Raw genomic sequence first — 23,298 nt, 5'->3', positions numbered from 1 at the left:
CAGGTAGGAAAAGGCAACTCCAAGAAGATTTGAATGGAAGTAAAATTGATTTGGGTTGGTGATGTGAAAATATCCTCACAGAAAAATACTATATAAATTAGCAAAGAGTTAAACTTATATATATATTTTAATTTGTTAAAAGTATTTCTTTTCTTTCTATTTTGGATAAGTTATTCAGGGCATCAATGTTTTAAACTGCATTGGGATGTTGGGCAAAGCCTCAGCAGGGCTAAACCAAGTTGTCTGAGGGTTTCTCTGAAATTAGCTGCAAACACAGGAGCTAAGGATTCCTTGGCAAACAGAGTGCAGTAGAGGCAGAAAGTGAGAGTAGTCATGATAGTGCCTTGAGAGGGAGCAGAAGGACAGAGCTCCTTGAACTCACTCGAAAGGCAGTCTTGGAAATTGAGGAGGGAAATACCTGCTGTTTGTTTCTAGTGATTAAGGGAAACAAGACTTTGTGTATACTCTTTATGAATAAACAGGATTGCACCAAAGAAATTCCAGACTTATGCAATCAATTTATCCTAATGGAAACAACCCATCTAAGCCCCAAAGAGGCAACAATTAAAAAAAACCAGAGGAAAATAAAGAGATTTAAAACAAAAAATAAAACCATTTTAAATTAAATTTACATTTCAATTATCTAAATATGCAAATAAAAAGGCAAAAAGCAAAAACGTGCACATTTGCACATAGCAGTTTGATAATTTGGCCAAAAGTTAGGAAATGTTACCAGAATGATCCAAATATAAACTCTGGGGTGTTACGCTTCCTGTATTTTTTCAAAATGCCACCATTTTGCTTTCACTGAAGACTTTAGACTCCCAAAATCTTTGATAGTATATGATGAGACTTTCTCTTTAGGCCTATGCGAAAAACATATATGCCCACCACATTAATCTTTGGATTTTGGAGAAAAGATTATTTAATGAGCAACCTACTCAAAAATTTTATGAAAATATTCTTTTTTCTTAAAACCTTACCAAAGAAAAACAAAATACCTTTTGCTCATTCAGCAGGTCTGTAATGGTCTGCGACATTTCATCCAAACTTTGTGCTGCTTTTACCAGGTTATGTAGAGCAATTACATGCTGGTGAAGAGGTTCAAAGTCACAAAGTATGGGAACCCTTCAAAAACAAAGTATTTTTAAATTTTAATTTCTTCAATACTACAGTACCACAAATTCAATTTAAAATGTATAGATACAGTAAACAATCTAATCCTGATTTATTCATTTTCTTTATTTCAATTTTGCAGGCAATAAACTAGGGCAACAACTTTATTCCAGGTTCTTTACATTAGCAACTCTAAGCAGTTTCAGTGATAGCGTTCTTTCAAATGACAAAAGAAACAATTTAGATTTGAAGTACCATTTCTAAGAAGTTTTAGGTTAAACTCCAGGTTATGTTCTGCCTCCCTCCCACACCCCAAAGGAGAGGTTTATGAATTATACCTAGAGATACAATAACTCTAAGAAATGATGAAAACTATAACTAAAGGAAACTGAATTACAATGGATTTCTCAGCTGTTTTTAAAAAGAAACGGATTGGAAAGATTTACTGTATATCAAAGTTGACAGAATTTAATATAACATTGCTAACCCATAAACATTTTCCCCATAAATATTACAATAAGACTTTGGGAAAAGATATTAATTCTTAACAGCTGAACTCTCGATGCTGTGTATATAAAAAGACAGGATGATGAGTTTGTTGTGATCATGATGCAAGTGTCTCGTGCCAAGCCTCAATACTCCCCCCCCTCCTTCAAAACTGCAATCCCTTTAAATTACATATGAACAGGAAAAGTAACATTAATACTAATACAATTAAAGTTGAACTATGAATATAACAAAAAGGGATGCGGTTTATATTAAAAAATAGACCAGCATTAAACAAAATAAAATTATTCAAACCTCAATCAAGGTTTGTGTGTGCAAAATATCATATGTTAAACATTTTCACTGATTTTAGATTCATAATAAATGTAATATTAATTTAGCAATTCGACACCTCGTTGTCTGGTATTCTTATATAAGTAATTTATTGCAGTAACAAATGGTGATCTCAAAGGAAAAATATTGACTAAAATATTGATGGACACTATTAGAAAAGATATTTTAAAGAAAATTCTGTGAGTAGATGCCTTGTTATAAAGCATGGAAGCTTTTAAGAATTTCTAACCTACCACAAACAGTGAATGCACTTAAACTGTCCTAACTACTTTAATTAATTTATTCACCCAAACTTGATCAAAACACTGCTTCCAATTTTAAGGATGTACTCTCTTCCCACTGAGGGCTGGTCTACACTAAAAAATGAGATTGACAGTCATGTTGCTCAGGGGTGTAAAAAATCCACACAGCTAAGCAACATATTTAAGCCAACCTCAGTCTGCAGGCAGACAGAGGTAGATTGACGAAATAATTTTTCTGTTATCCTACCTACCGCCTCTCAGGGAGGTGGATTACATATGCCAACAACAGAACCCCTCCAGTTGACATAGGTAGTGTCTACACTCAAGCACTAGAGAAGCACAGCTGCAGCACGGCAGCTCTACTCATTGCAGCATTTTAAGTGTAGACAAGCCTTGGGATACAAACATGTAGAGACAATTTCAGCCTCAACTGGCCACCTAAACTCAACCCCTAGACCAGTGGTCCCAAAACTGTGGGGGGCCACAGAGGAATGTTCAGGGGGCGAAGGGGTGCAGCATGGCCTGGGCCAGCCCCCACGGAGGGGTAGGGAGGGAGCGCCACCCAGCCCTGCTCTGCCCCAAGCTGCAGCTCTGTTCTGTCCCCAGCCACAGTTCCGCCCCCAGCTCTGTCTTCAGCCCAAGTTTCACTGCTGAGCCAACTGTGCAGTAATGGTGGGGTGCGGGGGAGGGGTGGGGCATGGACAGTTTCCATTACTGGTAAGGAGATGGCCTTAGACTGACTGCCATAAATGACAATCAGGCCCTGAAGAATGTGGCTGGGGGATCCGATGATCACGTTTAATACATTTCCTATTGTCCTGTATGGGACGGAGCTGTTTATTGCTGTCTGACCAAAATCAGTCAGGCAGAAAAGATTTGTAAAGGAGTCATGTAATCCAATGTTGAACAATCCTCGTGATTGCTCCATAAGGGAGCTACAGTTGTGAGAGAAGAGAGGCCCCACAGGCCTGATTTGTCCTTTTCAACCACAAAAGCCAAATGCTAATTGCAGAGAAAAGAAGAGCTGGTCAAGGTAACCCTGTCAAGCAGCTCACTACTGCTCCAATTTCAAGCTATTGGCCCAGTGTTTTTATACATTTTGTACACTGTCTATGTATTAAAAGGTCTAATCTTTCTTTGACACAACAGGCATAGAACTCCTGTTAATACTATGTGAATTAAGGGGAGGAAAAAATATATATACAAACCTCTTTACACAGGACAGTTTCAATGCCATTATACAGAAACAATGATGAACTGCACTGTACCCTTTTATCTGTCAGGTACTCTCTCACATTTAGGAATAAAGCTGCACCCTACTTAAATGACATCCAGCATCTCCTCTCCATCTTCTGGCATAGCCAGACAATGCTACCAAAATATTTTTTTAAATGTTTTATCTCTGTTTTGCTTTTTCATAATGGAGGTTTTGTGTACGTGTTTGTTTTTTGTTCTGTATTTTCCATTCACTAAGCCACTTACCTGAGTAATGGTTGCACTTCTGAAGGACAAAAAGACTGCAGAAACTGCAAGTCAGTTAATGAGATATCTGGAAGTTCACTGTCAAACCTGCGAGGCTTTCGTGTCTGTATAAAAGAGAAAATCTACACTGTGATGAAATGATGAATACAGTCAAAATGACGAAGGTAAGATTAAGAAGGAAAATAGTGAACAACATATATTATGAGAACTGATTTTTTAAAAATCTGTAGGATCTCAAAAGTTTTTATTCTTCTTATAGAAAGCTCTAGTCTCAGTTTTATTAAAAAGTCTACATGCACATATATTCATTAACCCTCTCTATGATGTTGTGAGTAGCAATTCCTCCTTCTTACTAAGTTTTTTGAATCATAAATGTGATGTGGGGGGGAAGAGAAGGGAGAGCAGAGGCTTGAAAATTAGTGTGCTGCTAAACAAACAGCTAAATATTAGTTTAACTGAGGAGTTACAATATTAAAACAGGGGGAATCCTTTATCTGACTGTATGGTACTATTATAAAATGCCAAGGAGCAAAATACTGAAAAAGCACTTTATGGGACAGAAAGTCAGAAATATAATAACATGAGCAACATTTCATAATGATCAGAAACATGGAGACATGCCATCGTTAGAGTCAAACAAGTTGAATCAAATCAAAGCAGAAACCTGTCCAACCCACAATCATGTTATATTTGCTAGCCACTTCAGACAATTTAGGATGGTGAATATATTCCATTCCACCATCCAGTGAATGTGTGAAAAATATTCTGCTTGCTTTTATCACCTAATGAACTCTATGGCTGTATTATGCAGGTTAGAGTAGATCATCGTACTGATCTCTCCTGGCTTCAAAATCTTAAATCTTTTTTTTTTTTTTTTGCTCCCTGAAAATATCTGTACTTATAATCCCACAAAATTTTAACTTGACTTCAAAAAGAGAAGTACCAAGTTGACTCTGCCCCCAGTATCATATTGCCATCCATGAACAGTTCTGAATCAAAGTGTCATTATACAGGTTACATCCTTAATTTTTTATATCCTCTTCATAGCAAGAGACAGCACAGGTATTCTGAACTCAAGGCTTAGGGCAAAACTGGTTTAAAATGTGCCACTCAACAACAAAAATTCAGAAGTACTATCAACCAACCTCCCTAATCTCAGAGATTAGTATTACTTAGTTTAAAACAACTGAAAATTGATTTTTTTTTTGTTTAACTTCGCAAAAGAGTGTTCAAATTCAGGCAGCCAATTAACTGCTAGACTTGCAAAGTAACTTTGCCTTCACTAGTGTGTGAATATTCAGATATCGATTTTTTACAGAAACTATGATTATAAAAATACATTTAAAAGCCTCAAGTTTCTGAATGTAGGAGGAGATATAGCATGGAATACATACACAAAAGGATGGAGGCCAAGAGTCAAGTCCCCTAAACAAACGATTCCTTAAAAAAGACTTCCCTGTACAAAGAAACAAACTTTGGTTATTTAGCAGTCATGCACACAACATTCAAACACACCACAAAGATGGAACACAACAATCTATTGTACATGTAAGTGTTGCACTAACCCTGGCAGCTCACTACACATTTGCATTCTTCGACAGATAATAATGTCAAATGACTGCAGGATTTCAGACCAAAAAGCATGTCAGAATTCTGTCCCCCATTCAAGCCTTTTTGTTTTTTCATGATGGCCCTCATACCCAACCAATCATCCTCTTTATAGATCTCCAAGTATCTTCTCTTCTCTGTGAAGTTTCCCTCCAAAATCCCTTTTTATTGTTAATCTTTTTATCCAACACTATCTACTACTCTTTGTTTGCTTTGAATTTCACAAAGTAGGGCAAAAGAAATCAATAATAAGCTTTACAGCGGGCCGACATTAGAGAAAAAGGTGCCCTGGGCGAACTTATATTTTGGCACCGCTGGCCCCCGCTGTCTCCCCAGGTTCCCACCCCACCCTCCCCATTGCCCCTGCTGTCTCCCCGGGCTCCCCACTCATCCTCCCAATCTCCCCTGCTGCCTCCCTGGACTCCCTCCCACCTCCCCTGCCATTGTCCCCAGGCCCCTGCTGCCTCCCTGGGTTCCCCCCCAAATCACTCCCAGACCCTGCTGCCTCCCCACCACACTGTCTCGAGCTCCCTTCCATAGTCTTGCACCCCAGGCCTGCCCCACTCCTTGCTTCTTGACCACAGAGTCCCCGCCCCCCCGACCCTAGCACTCTGAGTGGTCGCCCACATTGCCCACCTGTAAGGCCGGCCCTGCTTCACAGAAAAAAAATAAGATTAATCACATTTTTTTTGTTTTTAACTTTGTCCTGCCTTTTTCTATTTCTTTTGCCTGTTATTTCAAGTGTTTGCCCAAATGCTCTTCAAGAAACGATTTTTTGTTGTTGTTTCTGTAAAGCACACCACAAGTTCTGCCACTGAATATTAAGCAGCAACATCAAAAAGTTACCTTAATAAGATTAATATAGACGTTTGTATAAATCAGTTTAAAGTTAGCTATTGCATTAAAGTATAAACATGTTAAATAACTGAAGTTTTTTAAACAAAGATTTTAAATTAACTGAGAATTTTTAACAATATTTTGAATAAAATATATGGCAGGGTTTACTAATTTGTTGGCATACTTCTTTGTTGGCACACTTTAGAAAAGTAACTCCTTATTTAATATATTTTGTATTGTATATATTTTGTACATATCAAATTGAAAGTTATTTTTATTCACATGAACATCACTTATAGTACATATCATTAATCTAGGTGTTCCAAACTAAGACAGCTCAACTATACAGCGTTCGTTGTTTGAAAACTACAGATACGCACTAAAATGGTAGTTGTGATTTAAGTTACAGAAGAGGAAAACACTTACTAAACAATTTCCCAAAAGATTCCCTTTTTGCCTTTTCAGCTTCATATAGATGTTTCCCATCTTTTATTAAAGCACCAGCCCACTACGAAAGGGAAAACATATACAGTCAGCATGGTAAGTCAGTTTCCATGATCACACAAAGGTAGAACCTTGAAATTATTCATTTAACTCGCTTACCTCCCTGTAGTGTTTTATAAACATTTTTCTCCTTACAACCTCAACAACAGCTAAACAGTACATTTGAGGAACAGTACTGAGAGCCTCTACAATCTTGACTCTTTCTAGCAGCTCTGTTACAAGGCGAAACAAGGCTTGCAGTTTCTCTCCATCTTGGTCCGCATGAAGCATCACAAAGCAACACCATCTACAGAGTAAAATATACCAGTAGTTGCAAGATCATCAGACTTTTAAAAGGAAAGCAAGGATGTTACACTAATGCACATTTATCACAATTAAGTTCACACCCTGGATTATTTCTTCCTTAGAGTCTCATTTTGCTTTTAAAAAGATAGCTGTTGATCAGTCACCTGTTTATTTGTTTATATTGCGGACAATATGTTTATTTCCTGAAAAAGACACTAACAATCCTTCCCAAACACGGTTTTTATTCATATTTTTCATGCTGACAATGCCCTGAAGCGTACAGGACAGCCGCAGAGTGGGCAAGACACTTTATTTTCCGTTGAGCAGGGCTGAATGTGATTACACTGATCACCATTTAGTGCTGGACAGCATCTGTCTCGTATCGCAAATGTTAGACAATACTTTCATTTTACTATGCTGTCATTGCATGAAATCTTTATATTAACATACTGTAAATAAATGACAAATTACTAACTAGTTTAACTTATTCTATCTCATCACAAACTGCTGAAAAGTATTCTGTTTAAAACATGTATTCTGAAAGCATTACTCCGCTTTTAAAGCACCAAAATCTACGTAATTGCTTATCATAGGTCACATGAGACATTTTGTCCATTTACTACCAATTCCTTGAACGTTTTCACCAATTTGGATTGTATTAAGGTACAGGAAAAACAGTTTTAGCTATTGTACAAAAACCACAAACTAAGCCATATTACTGTGCCTGATTTACATCACAGACATCATATGATATGCATAATTTCAACCTTCATCACATTTCTTCCCTCCAAAACCAAAAAACTATATGTATTAATCCAGAAAAAAATGAATCCAGTAAATACTGTATTTAAGATTTATTCATATGACACTTTATATGATAAATTCCAGTGACATAAACCAAAAAAAGCTTTAAAGAAAACTGACATCACTTACTTTAGTCTGACTTGTAGATTATTTGCAAGCTCTTGTTTGGCAGTGGTACATTTCTGCTTAATATCTAACAGTTTCCTGTGATTAGTTAACATAATCATCAGCTGATTTGCATGACTCAAACACAAATCAGGTAGCACAGAAGGATCTTTCAAGTTCTCAGCTCTCTTCTGATTAGCCAAAAATCCCTATAAGAAGAGCAATGCTTGTTAAGCGGATCTGTGTGACAAAATGAAGGATGTTCGCCCCTTAGTTGGTTCTATATCAGTGTCACTGTTTACTCATTTACATAGCACATTCTATCTGTAAGGAAGTGAAACAGCTTTAACAAACTTACCTGGCCTCACTCTGAGATATGATGTGATCACTGAACAAGGTGGTATTGTTCCAGGGTTTTATTCCTTAAATAAAATTCTATTAATTACTATCAACAAATAAAGAAAAAAAGAACCACTGTATATTTAAATATTATTAACAAAGACCGGTGCTATTTTGTAAATGGGCAAATTTAACATCCCACAGCAAGCAAGGCAGCATACAGGGCAGTCTATTTTGTTCTTAGAACTATAGTCATCGATATAATGTAGTGCAGATGGAATATTCTCACACATCAAGCGGAGAACTGTCACTTTAGTCCTTTTTAAATCTTAAACTGTTTTGTCAAGTCTTGCAACAAAACTATTTTTATAGGCTAAAATCATTCCAGTTATGTAGTTGCCTTAATCAGGCAACTTTTTCTTATTATTGCCTGCATCATAACAGAGCCTCTTTTAGACCATTTTTCCCACTCTCAATAACATGGACCACCTCCATACCTATTTGACATAATGTAAATATTTTTAAAATATACCGCCAATAATTCACATTTTAAAAATTCAAATAGTAAAAAAAATAATGCTCAGTTTGACAAAAACAATACATGAAAAATAAAATAATAGCTAAGCATAGATGGATTTATTTCAATGATTCTGCACAACAGAGTTGGCTTTGACATTTCTGTAAAAGTACTCTCATATTCTTATTATGTAATGCCACCTACTGACCATAACTATACATGCAACTCCCAACTTTCAAAGCTCGAAAATGTTCTTTAAAGTTATATTAACCCAGAGAGTAATGTTTACTTTTGACTTGTGCTTGAATACTTGTATTACCTGATTCCCACATGGAAAATAATTAAAATATTTTCCACCTGGGAATCAAAGTGCAGCCAAGTCAAGTGACTGTCTAATACTATTTTGACTTCCAACTAATATTTTGGCTTCATTTCATGTATTATTTGTATTCGTTACTATGGCATCTGGCATGTCATTTACTTCACAAATAAATATATATATAAAGCTAGAAGTTATTTACATTTTTTTCATGCAAGATTAAAACTATTTATATTATGTTTTACTACTATATATATATTTTTAATACATAGGCGTGCCCATCACCGTCTTGGGAACTGAACAGTATTACAACATTCCCACCATTTATATTTATAAATATAAATAAATATTTATATTTATATCGAGGTACTACTGGTTTGAATAAGCCAGATGAGGTTAATTGCCATGGTGCCACATAGGGAGTGAGGTATTTTCTCAGGTAGTCAGGACACAAACCAGACATAGTTGTAGTAATCCAAGTTAACACACTGAACTGCACCCAAACCAAAAAGAGAGCCCATTAATTCTCTGCAGAATTGGTGCTTCCTGAGGTTCACACCATGAAACAGGCGGGCAACTGCAAATCAGTCAATCATTTAAACTCAAACATTCAACAATTCAAAGGCGTAATACACAGAAACACATTACAATTTCCCTACAATTTCCAAAACAGTGTGCTGGAGGAGGAAGGACTACAGCAGGAACAGAACAAAGGTGGAGATTTTCAAATGCACAAATGACAGAGATACACTGATTTTCAGTAGGCGTTACCTGACATTTGGCTCTTTGAAAATCTCTACCAAAATGGCTAAAAAGTTAGTGTCTTGGAAGGTGTCAACAGTGAACTTATTACTGAAGTTTCCTGTAAGTTTTAACAATTGTTCCAAGTTAGTACTTTTTCATCAATTTTGTAACTTCTAAAAAACATAACGTGTTAAAAACAGATAGTCTGCAAAATGTTAAAGACTTGTTCAATTGCCCTAGTATTTTACCATGGTTATTCTCTGCTCTTGGAAGAGTGCAGTAGTAAACAGCAACTGCAACATCACTACGCTCTCTTCCTCTTCCTTTATTGGTTGGTAAACGTTTGAGAAAAAAATGTTTTCCCAGGATCTAATATTAATAGATTTCAGAAATTTCAATAACAGATCTTTTCGATTTTATCATTCCCTTTATGGCATTTTCAACCCAAACACTAATGTATTGCGCAAGAGCACGAAACTCGCTAGTCGAGTTTCAAAATCTGAACATAGTGAAGAGAAAAACTACACAACTGGCATAAAGGGGAAGAGTTAATTTTAGCAATGTAAGAAGTTTTAAGTAAAAGGTAGGGTTTTTTTTCCCCCTTTAGGTATAAAAGCTAATCAGAGTCATTTCTAAAAACAGTATTTCACAGAGCAGTTAGGCGTCTTCATATATTAATAAAGGCATTGTTTCATATTTTGAAGATTAACATATTATCCTTAATAAATGAACTGTGTCCTTTCACTTCTTGATATTAATTAGCTCTAATATACATATTCTACATTTTCCCATCAGATCATTAGACACCAAAAAGATGACCGTTGGTAGCTGGGGAGAAATGTTAAAGACTTCCTTACGTTAACTGCATGTTACTATGGTCATAAGGTGATGTAAATGCTAATGAGTTATAAGGAGAATTAGCCAATTGGCCTATCAGATTAAAAGCCCTCAGATAATATCAGGGGAACACTACAAAGATGGACAGGAGTTCAACCCTCATGTATGTTAATAAGTTTTGGTAGGTGTATGAGTAACTTATTGTAAATGATGTCAGACTGATGGCGGAAGGTCATCCCTTCCTGTCCCTCAACAGGAGCCAGCCACCTCCACTCTTCTTCAGGATTCCATATGGATATGTGAATATGAAAAACCTGGAAATACTGGTGCTGGACTCTCTGCCCTTTCTAACCATTGCAGTCTATGTGGCAGCTATATTTGTAATAAAGCTTTTAATAACAGTACAGTAGATGGGATTGTGCTTGCTGTTTCTCACGTTCCTCAAGTCTACAACCCCAACAGTGCTCCTAGCCTACATGGTGCTGTTAGCCCTAATGTTTTCAATAGTACAGTAGTCATGGAGATCAGACTTTTGCATAGGCATGGGAAGGTGCAGGGGGTACTGCAGTACCCCCAGGTTTTGCGCCCAGCATCCTGACTGCTGGCTCCGCTGCCATCCCAGGGTCCTTCTCAGCCACTGGCCCCAGGGGCTCTGCTGCCAGCCCAGGGTCCTGGTTGCCGGCCCCAACTCTAGGAGTTGGTGAGGGGCGTGGACAGGGTTAAGGGGAGGGCAGCTCAGCACCCGCACTCCAAAAATTGTTCTAGCGCCACTGGACTTTTGTCTAATACTAGAGTTTAAAGAGGTCATCAGTATTATGCAATACCATAATCAGCAAAGGCTACAATAGTGTGGCACATCTTTCACTGTGTTTTGTCCTATGCAAAGTCAACTATTACCTCTCCACAATGGAGGCCTTGGCAACCGTATGCCCTACCCCCCACAATGGAGGAAAAATGCACTGGTCATTTTGTTGACTGGAAAGTGTATGCTGTCCAGGCACTAACATAGCCCATGCCTGTGACAATAACCCAAGAGAGCATGAAACTGCCAAACACGTTCACACCTTCTCCCATGCCAGTCCTTACCTGTGGGAAAAGCTCCCAATCAAAATCCTCCTTCAAGTCTTTTTTTCAAAACTCACCTATTCTGTAATGCATACAGAAAAGTGCTGTTAATGGCTAGATAAGTAGAGAGCTGTGATTACTGGTTCTGATTTGCTAATAATTGCCTATATCCTCTTATTCCTGTTACTCCATGTTCCCCAATACCCAGATCTCAGCCTCTTGTTGGTCTGATCCACTTGGTATTTTAGATTAATGTTTTGTGAGCATTACCAGAAAAAGCAAGCTTAATCATCATAGCCATTGGTACCTGCAATGGTTTGAGGGAATTGTGATCTACCACAGTACCACTGCATCTGTTATTCTGATCCTGCAAGATGCCCTGCCCAAATCAAGCCAGAGGGAACCAGTTGATATCAAAGGCCCTACCAGCTTCAGCTGAATCTTTAATACCACCAGTCATGTGAACATAAGGTACTTGCCATCTCTGCCTGTCTCATATGAGTCATTTTTCCTCCCTTTGCCTATTTCCCCATTAACAGATTTATTCGGGCATAAGCTTTCGTGGGTAAAAACCCCACTTCTTCAGATGCATGGAGTGAAAATTACAGATACAGGCATAAATATATATTGGCACATGAAGGGAAGGGAGTTACCTTACAAGTGGAGAATCAATGTCGAAGGCCAGTTCAGTAAGGGGGGGATGTGCTCCACTCCTAATAATTGATGAGGAGGTGTCAATACCAAGAGAGGAAAAATTGCTTTTGTAGTGAGCCAGCCACTCTCAGTACTTATTCAAGCCCAAATTGTAGCTCAGCAGTTTAATTTTCAGTCCATGCATCTGAAGAAGTGGGTTTTTTACCCATGAAAGCTTATACCCAAATAAATCTGTTAGTCTTTAAGGTGATACCTCGTTGTTTTTGTGGATACAGACTTAACACGGCTACCTCTCTGATATTTCTCCATTCTCACTTCCTTCTTTCTGCCTTCTGTGTAATAAGAATTTTATTAACTTAACTGGCCAAGACAAATCCATCCCTGGTAATACTGAAGACTATAACCAAAACATCAAGCTGAAAGCAATGCTCTGACAGTCCACTGCTGACGAAAGGATGCCAAGTCTCAAAGACCATGTGCTTTTCCTACAATTTCACAGCAACTATGTTGCAAGTGAGAAAGTGTCAGAGACAGAAGCTGCACTTTTCCCCACATTGTGTAAGTTGTTTTTTGTTTGTCTGTTTTTGTATCCCAAAGGAAAAGAACTGAACAATAGCAGCTCAAGACAATCTAAACAAACTTTTGTTTTCCTCAAAAAGACAACAAATACAAACTTTAGTAATAAAGGACTGTTTAGAAGACCATATATACCTGAAGAGAAAGCAAATAAGCAAAATTGTTAACATGTAACTTTACTGAATTTTTTCCATTTCAAATGCTTTCACTGTTTTTCGTCTTTCTGTGCATTTAATAAAGCATTAAGAAAATCTGTAAAGATGGTTGTTCAAATGGGAGGAGGCCAGTTATAACTTGACACAAAACTCAAGACAACACTGGTTGAATGTTTTAACAATAAATAAGGGGTGTGGTTTGTTTTTGTTTTTTTAACACTTTAGACACCCTCTCATCAACACAACACTGTGCATGACATCTGGGTTAGTCAAGCAATGGCAAAACTGGTTAAAGGCTATACAGGAAATGTCCTATCTCCCTATGCAGACACTGCTTGCACTCCCTATATGCACGCACAGCACCAGTGTAGGTTTTAAGTGGTATAGAGAGGACTTTGGTGGCTCTGTCATTCTATGGTAAATCTCACCCTTTTTAAAATTTAACAGATGAGTGTTGAAGCAAGGTAACATACAAGTTTATGGTCTGACCTTTCAAATTTCAGTTTAAGAAATTGTTTTACTTCTGCATCTCAATCAAAAGGGTCTTTGGTTAAAATGAAAGAAATTTTGTGGAACTGTCATTTGACTGTTAAAGACTTCAAATACCATACATTGCAAAATGGACACACTTAGCTTGGGAACAGAAATGGAGTGAAACAGGAGCTGTATTTGGCTAGAGTAATGTGGGAGACAGCACTTGTACGTACCAGGATGGATTCTAATTTGACCTTGCTTTTCATGAACTCAGTTCTCTCAAACATTTTTTTCCCTCTTACTAAGGACTCCTAATTCGAATGAAAGAAACCTACATACATATCTGCATTTAAGGTGAGTGAGGTAAAAAACTATTACTCATCTTCTCGGAACTGTTGTTCTTCGAGATGTGTTGCTCAAGTCCATTGCAATTAGGTGTGTGCGTGCTGCGTGCACAGTCATCGGAAGTTTTTCCAGTAGCAGCACCCATCAGGTTGGCTATGGAGCCCCCTGGAGTGGCGCCTTCATGGCGGTGAATATAGGTGTCTGCTGACCCACCACCTCTTTAGTTCCTTCTTGCCAGCTACTCCGACAGAGGGGAAGGTGGGTGGGTTTGCAATGGACAGGGGATTGGTCCTGCTTTGAGCAGGGGGTTGGACTAGATGACCTCCTGAGGTCCCTTCCAACACTGATATTCTATGATTCTATGAACACATCTCGAAGAACAACAGTTAGGAGACGGTGAATAACCGCTTTTTCTTCTTCGAGTAATTGCTCATGTCAATTCCAATTAGGGGACTCCCAAGCCCTAACTAGGAGCTGGGGTCAGAGTTCATGGAACGCTGACTGGAGCACCACTCTGCTGAATGCCGTATCTCTGTTGAAGGGAGGAGAAACGCGTCTGCGAGAGAGCCCAGACTGATTCTGGAAGGAACAGAATCAAGAGCATTTTCTGATACTCTTCATGGCAAACAGGTCTATTTGGGGAACTCCCCACCTCTGGAAAATGTTGTGTACTATGTCCAGGTGAATAAATCATTCGTCATTGTGGAAGGATCTGCTGAGAGAGTCTGCAAACTTGTTCTGAGAACCTGGGATGTAAGATGCTTCCAGGTGAATAGAGTGGGTTATGCAGAAGTACCACAGCTTGAGGGCTGCCCAACATAGGGGAGAGGAATGAGCCCCACCTTGCTTGTTTATGTAGAACATCTCAGTTTTGTTGTCCGTCATGACCCCCACACACTTGCCTTGCAATTGGGTTTGGAAGGTTTGACATGCCTGTCGGACTACTCTCAACTCCTTGACATTGATGTGGACAGAGCTCGTCCTGCGATCAGAAACCTTAGGTCTGTAGTTCGCCCAGGTGAGCGCCCCATCCCAACGCTGATGCATCTGTCACCAGGGACAGAGAGGGCTGGGGCTTCTTGAGGGGGACTCCCCTGCATGCCTCCTGTGGGTTGAGCCACCAGTGTAGAGGCTTGAGAACTTGCACCGGAAGGGTAACAACCGTGTCCAGGCTGTCACGTCCCAGACAGTAGGCCAGCACCAGCCAAGCTTGGACAGGCCTGAGCCTCAGCCTCGTGTGCTTACAATATACGTACATGCTACCATGTGGCTGAGGAACCTCAAGCAGCCCCGTGCCGTGGTAGTAGGGTACCGTCTGAGGCTTTGCATGATGTCCATGATTGACCGAAAGCAAGTCTCCAGCAGGGATGCCCTGGCCTGGCCAGAGTCCAAGACTGCTCCGATAAACTCTATCCTCTGTGTTGGGCATAGGGTTAATTTGTGCTCGTTGAGTAGGAGACTGAACCTGTCGAAGGTGGACCTTACGAAGCTGACCTGTCTCTCCACTTGGTCCCTGTAATGTCCCCTGAGCAGCCAGTCGCAGGGGTACGGATATACCTGCACCTGCCTCTGGGGTAGGAAGGTGGCCATGACCAACATGCACTGGGTGAACACTTGTGGGGCCATTGCCAGGCCAAAGGGGACTGTGAATTGGTAATGGTTGTGGTTGATCACGAACCTGAGGAATCGTCTGTGGGCAGGAATTACCGAGATGTGAAAGTACGCATCCTTGAAGTCGAGGGCCGCACACCAGTCTCCCAGATCCAGAGAGTGAATAATTGCACTTAGGGAAACCATGAGGAATCTCAACTTTTTCATGAAGCTGTTGAGGCCTCACAGGTTGAGGATGGGTCTGAGACACCCCCCGCTTGGCTTTGGAGATTAGGAAATAATGAGAATAGAATCCCTTGCTCCTTAGCTCCTGAAGAACCTCCTCCACTGCTCCTGCGGTGAGGAGCGTTTGGACCTCCTGTATGAGGAGATGCTCGTGAGAAGTGTCCCTGAAGAGGGACAAGGAAGGGGGATGAGAGGGAGGGGAAGAGCAGAATTGGAGAGAATATCCCACTTCTACCATGCGAAGGACCCAGCGGTCTGATATTATCTGAGACGAAGCACAGTAAAAATGGGACAGACAGTTCAGGAAACAGGAATGAGGATCTGGTACGTTGACTGGTCTGCCGTCCTTGGGTGCACCTTCAAAAGGCCTGCTTAGGGCCTGACGATAGCCTCGCCGAGCCCTGGCCTTGGCTGGGTGGAGGCTGGGAAGGCTTATGCCTGCCATTCCTGCCACGCTTCTTTGAGAAGTCCTGCTGGGCCGGGGGGGGGAAGCGTTGCGTGGGCTGAGGCTAAAATGTTTTCTCTGGGTAGCAGGGGTATGCATGCCCAGTGATGTTAACGTAGCCCACAAATATTTTAGGCTGTGAAGCCTGGAGTCTGTTTGCTCCGCAAAAAGGCCTGTGCCATCAAAAGGCACATACTGAATTGTTTGTTGTACCTCCAGGGGGAAGCCTGGATGCTTGGAGCCATGAGCTCCTCTTCATTGCTATGCCCAAAGACAAGGTATGCACGGCCAAGCCCGCATCATCCAGTGAGGCCTCTAAAGAGGTCTGTGCCACTGCCTTGCCCTTATCCACTATGGCCCCAAACTCTGCGTTGGATTCAGTAGGTACCAGTTCTTTGAATTTCATCACGGGGTTCCATGAGTTGAAATTGTACCTTCTCAGGATTGTCTTTTCCTTGGCAATCCTGAGCTGGAATCCCTCGGTTGAGTAGACCTTCCAGCTGAAAAGGTCCAGCTTTTTGGAGTCTTTTGGGGTTGGTCCCTTGTGCCCCTGCTTCTCTCTCATTCACTGCGGCCACCACCAAGGAGCAGGGCTGTGGATGAACAGACAAGTACTCATACCCCTTAGAGGGGAAAAAGTATTTTCTCTCTACCACCTTTGCTGTCGGGGGAATGGAGGCAAGGGTTTGCCACAGGGTTTTAATGATGGCTTGGACAGTTTTGATGTGGGGCAAAGCCACCCCCGATGGCCACTGGGTCTTCCGATTCGACTAACTCCTTGGCCTACAGCCCCATATTGTGAGCCATCCTGCGCAGCAGGTCCTGGTGTACTCAACTGTTAATAGGGAGCGGCCCACAGGAAGAAGTCCCCGCCACCATTTCATCCAGAGGCGGCACTGGGCATTCCTGGCCCTCTGGCTCCCTGGGTATATCCTACTCAGTACCATGCTCCTCGGTGCCAACCTTGGGTTCAGCACTGGTGGCAGGCTCGCGATCTGGACGCGGTTGCGTAGCCCGTACCGATGTCATCTCAGAGTCCCGAGGGGTGGGACAACTCGTGGCTGGAAGGGGCACTCGTGGTTCTGACACCAGCAAGTGGGAACCTTTGTGAAGTGAGTGCCCTCAGACTGGTGGTAGGCCCATGGTGTCCAAAAGTGCCACTGAGCTGGCCCCTGCCACTGCACTTGCTATGCACTACTTCCATGTCCTGCCTTCTGCGGAAGGATGAATAATAGGACTCTGCCTCCGAGTCAGATGATGTGGATCTAGAGCATCAAGACTATGGCGGTTCCAAGAGGGGCGGTGCCAGGGATCGGTACCGCATGGCCAGTGCCATGGGGAGCAGTGCCATGGGGAGCGGCGACCTCCGCAACAGTGCAGGCAGTGTGAGCAGTGCTGGTCTGCCTCCACTGGCTTCGGTGCCAGGAAGCATCAGTGCCGAGGGTCTCTGTGGCCAGAGTCCTTCAGCGCCGCCCCACGCACAGAGGTTGGGCTACTCCGCACTGAGGTGCTTAGTGCCGGATCCTGCTCGGTGCTGGATTCCATCAGGATCTGCTTCAGCCTGAAGTCCTGCTCTTTCTTCGTCCTCGGGCAGAACCCTTTGCAAATATTGCACCATTCTGTTTGGTGAGCCTCCCCTAGACACTTGACACAAGAGTCATGGGGGTTGCCCGTTGGCATGAGCTTATGGCAGGTTCCACAGGGTTTAAACCCTTGGGATCGGGGCATGCCCTGAACCCCAAAGGAGGAAAGGGAACTTGTGGTGGGAAAAAGCCCCCACGCCTACTAAAACTAACAACTAAACACTAGCAACTTCAACTATTTACAAAACTAAACTATGACACTACAAAACTAAGGGAAAAACACTTGCGAGAGGAAGCAACTACAGTTCCAATGACTGTCACTGGCGGTAAGAAGGAACTGAAGAGGCGGCGGGTTGGCAGGGACCTATCTTCACCGCCATGAAGGCGTCACTCCAGGGTGCTCCATAGCCAATCCAAAGGGTGCTGCTACGGGTAAAACCTTCCGACAACTGTGCACGCGGCACGCACACACCTCACTGGAATCAACATGAGCAAGCACTCGAAGAATACCTTTTAGTAGACCAACTTCTGTTGGTGAGAGAGACAAGCTTTCAAATTTACACAGAGCTCTTCTTCAGGTCTAGGAAACTTATTCAGGGTCACAGTTAAATACAAGGTGGAACACTGTCACGCTGTATGGAGTTGCTCATGATCGTGAATGCCAACCTCAGAGCAGAATGTCAAAAAGCCGGGTAGACACTCCAAACTGGTGGTATGCTCTATAATTCAAACTTCACTAACCCAGTAACAAGTGTGTACTCCTAAAGCACTATAACAGTCTTACTACAGAATCACAGAAATTCCAGTCTATCTTGCCATCCATGGCAGCTGGACTTAGAGACAAATGGTCACTCACACCAAAGATCAAAAAATATCAAACCATTTATATCAAACCAGTTTCTGTAGAATATGAAACTGCAGATTTAAGAATAGAAATATGTCACTACATATTATATTCCTTCAAATTCTAACCATTTCTCCTTAGTTTTCTCAAATAGTAAGCAGTTTGATTTTTGCACACATTCAGAAAAGGAAGAATAAGATGTGTACTATTCCAGAAATTAAATCAGAATAAAGCTAATGTCTCTCAGAAGCAAGGGTTGGGACCCCAAGTATTGTTTATAGATTCCAAGGCCAGAAGTGACTATATTCATCCTCTCATCTGATCTCCTGTACATAACACAGGCCACAGAACTTCCCCAAATTAATTCCCAAAGCATATCTTTTAGAAAAGAATCCAATCTGGATAGGAGAATCCACCACTACCCTGGGTAAATTATTCCAATGATTACTCAAACCATTGAAAATTTACACCTTAGTTCTTTCCAGTCTGAATTTATCTAGTTTCAACTTGCCACTGGATCATGTTATATTTTTCTCTCCCAGACTGAAGAGCCCATTATCAAATACTTGTTCCCTATGCAGATACTTACAGATTAATCAACTCACCCTTAACCTTCTCTTTGTTAAACTAAATAGACTGAGCTCTTTGAGTATCTCACTATAAAGCATCTTTTAATAATTTAATCATTATTGTTGCACCTCTCTGAACTCGCTCCAATTTATCAACCTCCTTCTTGAACTGTGGGGTATTCCAGCAGCAGTCACACCAGTGCCAAATACAGAGGGTAACATAACCTCTCTACTCCTACTCAAAATTCTCTTGTTTATGCATCCCAGGATCACATTAGCTTTTTTGGCCAGAGCATCACACTGGGGGCTCACGTTTAGCTGATTTACCATGACCACCAAATCTTTCTCAGAGTCATTGCTTCTCAGGACGGAGTCCATCATCCCCTAACTACGGCCCACATTGTTCTCTTTGATATAATATTTACATGCCATATTAAAATGCATATTGTTTGTTTGCACCCATTTTACGAACTGATTCAGATAGGTCTGAATCAATATACTGTCGTCTTCATCATTTACCACTCCCCAATTTGTGTCATCTGCAAACAATGATGATTTTATGTTTTCTTCACTGATAAAACTATTACATAGCGTAGGGACATGAACCGATCCCTGCAGGACCACACTGGAAACACACTAATTGTATGACAATTCCCCATTTACAGTTACATTTTGAGACCTATCCAGTATCCAGTTTTTAATCAAATTTAATGTGTGCCATGTTAATTTTATATTGTTCTAGTTTTTTAATCAACATGCCATGCCGTACCAAGTCAAACATTTTACAGAAGTCTATTACATCAACACTATTGCCTTTTATCAACCAAATATGTAGTCTCATAAAAAAGAGATATTACGTTAGTTTGACATGACCTATTTTCTATAACCCATTTTCATTTGCATTAAATTACATTACTCTCCTTTCATTCTTAAATGAGTTCTGTATCAGCCATTATCTAGCCTGGGATCCATGTCAGGCTGACAGGCCTATAATTATCTGGGCCATCCCATCTGAGCATTTTGGTGAATTGGCACATTAGCTTTCTTCCAGAACTTTCCCAGGGCTTCAAGACTTATTAAAAATTAACATTAATGGTCCACTGAGCTCCTCCGCCAGTTCTTTTAAAACTCTTGCATGCAAGTCATCTGGATCTGCTGCTTTAAAAAAATCTAACTTTAGTAGCTTCTGTTTGACATCTTACAGAGATACTAGTGGAATGGAAAGAGTGTTATCGTCACCATATAATGAGACTACATCATTTATTTTCCCCCTCCAATAAAGAATACTTATGAACATTTCTGCCTTTTCTGCATTACAATTGATAATTCTGCCATTTCCATCCAGTAATGAACCAATACCATTGTCAGGATTCATTTTGTTCCTAATATATTTTTTAAAAAACACCCTCCTGCTGCTTATTTTCCTTATCTCTGCTGGCCATAGCCGCCTTCTCCTTGTGTCTTTTAGCTTCCCTTCAATAATTTACACTAACTTTTTCATGCCCAGGGTTGATTTTGTGTTTAGCATCTTACATGTCCAACTCATACCAAAATGCTCAGACATACAATCAGAAAAATAACCTTGATGGAAACAGAGGGGACAAGACTGGTCTACTTCATTAAATATATTTGTAATTTACTCAGCATTTGGGATTGTATGATGCAAAAAATGATAATCAAAATAGTTGAAAATTTAAATACAAAAAAGTGAGGACATTCAGAATTATGGTTCCCATAGAAATTTTAACATGATCACTTGGCCATATGTGCTATTTTGTATTATTATGCTGTTTGTCAGAGCTACAGTTACAGTGAGAAGTGTAATTTTGGATGTTCTCTCTGCATTTATTTGACCACTGTTTTATAGCTAAGGTTTACAGTTTCATTTGTTTTACTCTGTAGAGTGATGGGGGGAGTGGGTTAATGTGTACAGTATTTAAGAGTTTTGTACTGGCAACCACCACATCCAATGTTTTAAAACAACAAAAATCCTTAATTTTTTTTTGAATGAATGACCCAGTACTATGTCTACATCCGTGATAGCTTAAAACTACCAAACTAAATTATCAAATTTGCCCTATTGGACTGAAAATAAGGAGAAGACATTTCCGCCAAAAGGTTAATTTTTAGAACGTGAGAAATAACCCCCCCAAAAAAGAAGAATTATAAGGAAAATGCACCTTCTATCATAATAAAGCCACAGCTACCATGCTTTTGTAATACTCTTGTACATAAAGTTAAATGTGTTGGAAACTGTTTCACATAAAGAGATATGCTTATTTGTTTTATTAGAGTGTTGTGCTACATTAATCTATTTCCCCCACCCCAAGAAAAAATAATTACCTGAGCAAGGTCTTTTTGTTCATTTACTAGTCTGCTGCAGCTAGCTATCATCTGGTCCAACGCATAAAGCCTGTCCTCAAGCCCTTTAATCGCCTTCATGTTTTGATTATCTAGTTTGGCAATAGTTTGTCGACATTCTACCAAAAAGGGCTGAATGATCTTTGGATCAAGCTAAAAGATGGAAGAAAAAAGAGACTGTAATTATACATATATTTAGTGCCTTTTAAAAAAAATACTTCACGCTGTGTACAACAGATTGCAACTCATTAATAAAGAGACAATGACAACACTGACATTGAATGGTTGGTGCAGGAGCAAAAAAATAAAATAAAAAATAAAAAAAATGAAATGAATATGTTACAGAGAAAACAAAATATTAAAATTCATCCAAATTATTTTGCTCTCTTAGTGTAGGTCTACACTGAAGCCTAGAGAGGAGGTGGGCTTCAGAGCCCAAGCTCTAGCATGAGCCCCAACAGCCACACAGCTATTTTTAAAGCCACAGTACAAGCCTGAGTCTGTAGACCCAGACTCAGACTCACTACTGCAGGCTGCTGCTTACTGTGCTGATGTACCCACAGTTCCTTAATTTCTGATTTAGTTTTTCACTGGGAATTTCTTCTGTATCCCACATATTCTGTTTTGTTGTTATTATTTTACAATTTAGTCTTTGTTCTTACTTGTGGCATAAAATTAGAAATAGTTTGGGAACTATTAGACTATGCAATCCAGGTCCTTGAAAATGGAATCAAGATTAATTTTTAAAAAATGGAAAACTAAAGTGACAGCTCTTTATAAAATAGGCAGATACATTCACAAACAAATAACTGACTGATGTTACAGAGCTGTACCACCTCTGATTACGTTTAAAACTTTTACTACATTTAAACTAGTAACTAATTTTTTGCTGGAGGAAAAGTTTGACTCATCCACCCTTACAAACCCACTATCAACAACAGATGTTAAAAAAGTAAGAGGTTACATCACATCTACAGGGCTTTGGGGTGATTCCTCCAATTCAACATCAAAGTAGTGAAAAAAAGTAGAGCCCTTCAATACAAATCCTTTAGTTATAAGAGACTAGGGAAATTACTGTTTCAATGGAACACAGTTCTGAATAAACTAGTTAAGAGCATAGAGCATGTCATGCTTGGGTAGCGTGGCATAACAATTTATCTAAAAGAGCTACTGCAAACCTGGTGTTGCAAGAGAGTTCAGTAAAAATTATTTTTAGGGAACTACTCTAACATTCAGAGGGGTAGCCGTGTTAGTCTGGATCTGCATTAAGAGTCCTGTGGCACCTTATAGACTAACAGATGTATTTGGAGCATAAGCTTTAGTGGGTGAATACATGCATCCGACGAAGTGGGTATTCACCCACGAAAGCTTATGCTCCAATATGTCTGTTAGTCTGAAGGTGCCACAGGACTCTTTGCCGCTTTTACTCTCACATTTAGTCACATGAGAACTCTCACCCTGAAGTCTATGATACCATATAAATGAGTGAATGCCTACACGAAGAAAATGCCTACATAAAGGCCAGTAGTACATAATCTGGGACCTAAGATACTGTTGCAAATGGCAGTATTGCCGCAAATGTTGTGGGATGTAGCAATGTGAAACTTTGAAGGAGGGATACAACAACATACAGAGGTACTAGAGTTAAAGAGATCCCCATTTACTCCATAATAATAATAATAATAATAATAATAATAATAATAATAAAAAGGAAAGTGGGAAAAAGAAAGCAAATTGGAAAGTGATTCAACTTGGAAGAAAAAAATTAGAATTAGTCTTAATTTCCAGAAGAAAATATTAGTGCAAAACAGC

The 23,298-nt window shown here is 40.1% G+C and overlaps 1 protein-coding gene across 9 annotated transcripts in view; it reads right to left on the bottom strand.

The window, feature by feature from the left end:
• RB1CC1 (RB1 inducible coiled-coil 1) overlaps window positions 1-23,298 on the bottom strand; it is a 157,265-nt gene that overhangs the window by 72,484 nt on the left and 61,483 nt on the right. For all 9 annotated transcript variants that reach the window (XR_006288533.1, XR_006288534.1, XM_037892625.2 and 6 more), the window contains 7 exons: window positions 21,469-21,639; window positions 7,848-8,032; window positions 6,729-6,915; window positions 6,552-6,633; window positions 5,075-5,136; window positions 3,681-3,784; window positions 1,002-1,128 (listed from right to left, as the gene is read on the bottom strand). Coding sequence is in view for 7 of the 9 variants with exons in the window: in XM_037892625.2 (XP_037748553.1) it covers window positions 1,002-1,128; window positions 3,681-3,784; window positions 5,075-5,136; window positions 6,552-6,633; window positions 6,729-6,915; window positions 7,848-8,032; window positions 21,469-21,639 (918 nt within the window). In the remaining 2 variants the exon portion in view is untranslated. The remainder of the gene's footprint in view (window positions 1-1,001; window positions 1,129-3,680; window positions 3,785-5,074; window positions 5,137-6,551; window positions 6,634-6,728; window positions 6,916-7,847; window positions 8,033-21,468; window positions 21,640-23,298) is intronic.

This window comes from Chelonia mydas, chromosome 2, assembly GCF_015237465.2.
Source record: "Chelonia mydas isolate rCheMyd1 chromosome 2, rCheMyd1.pri.v2, whole genome shotgun sequence".
Classification (NCBI taxonomy): Eukaryota; Metazoa; Chordata; order Testudines; family Cheloniidae; genus Chelonia; species Chelonia mydas.
This window is presented reverse-complemented; position numbering and strand designations above follow the sequence as displayed.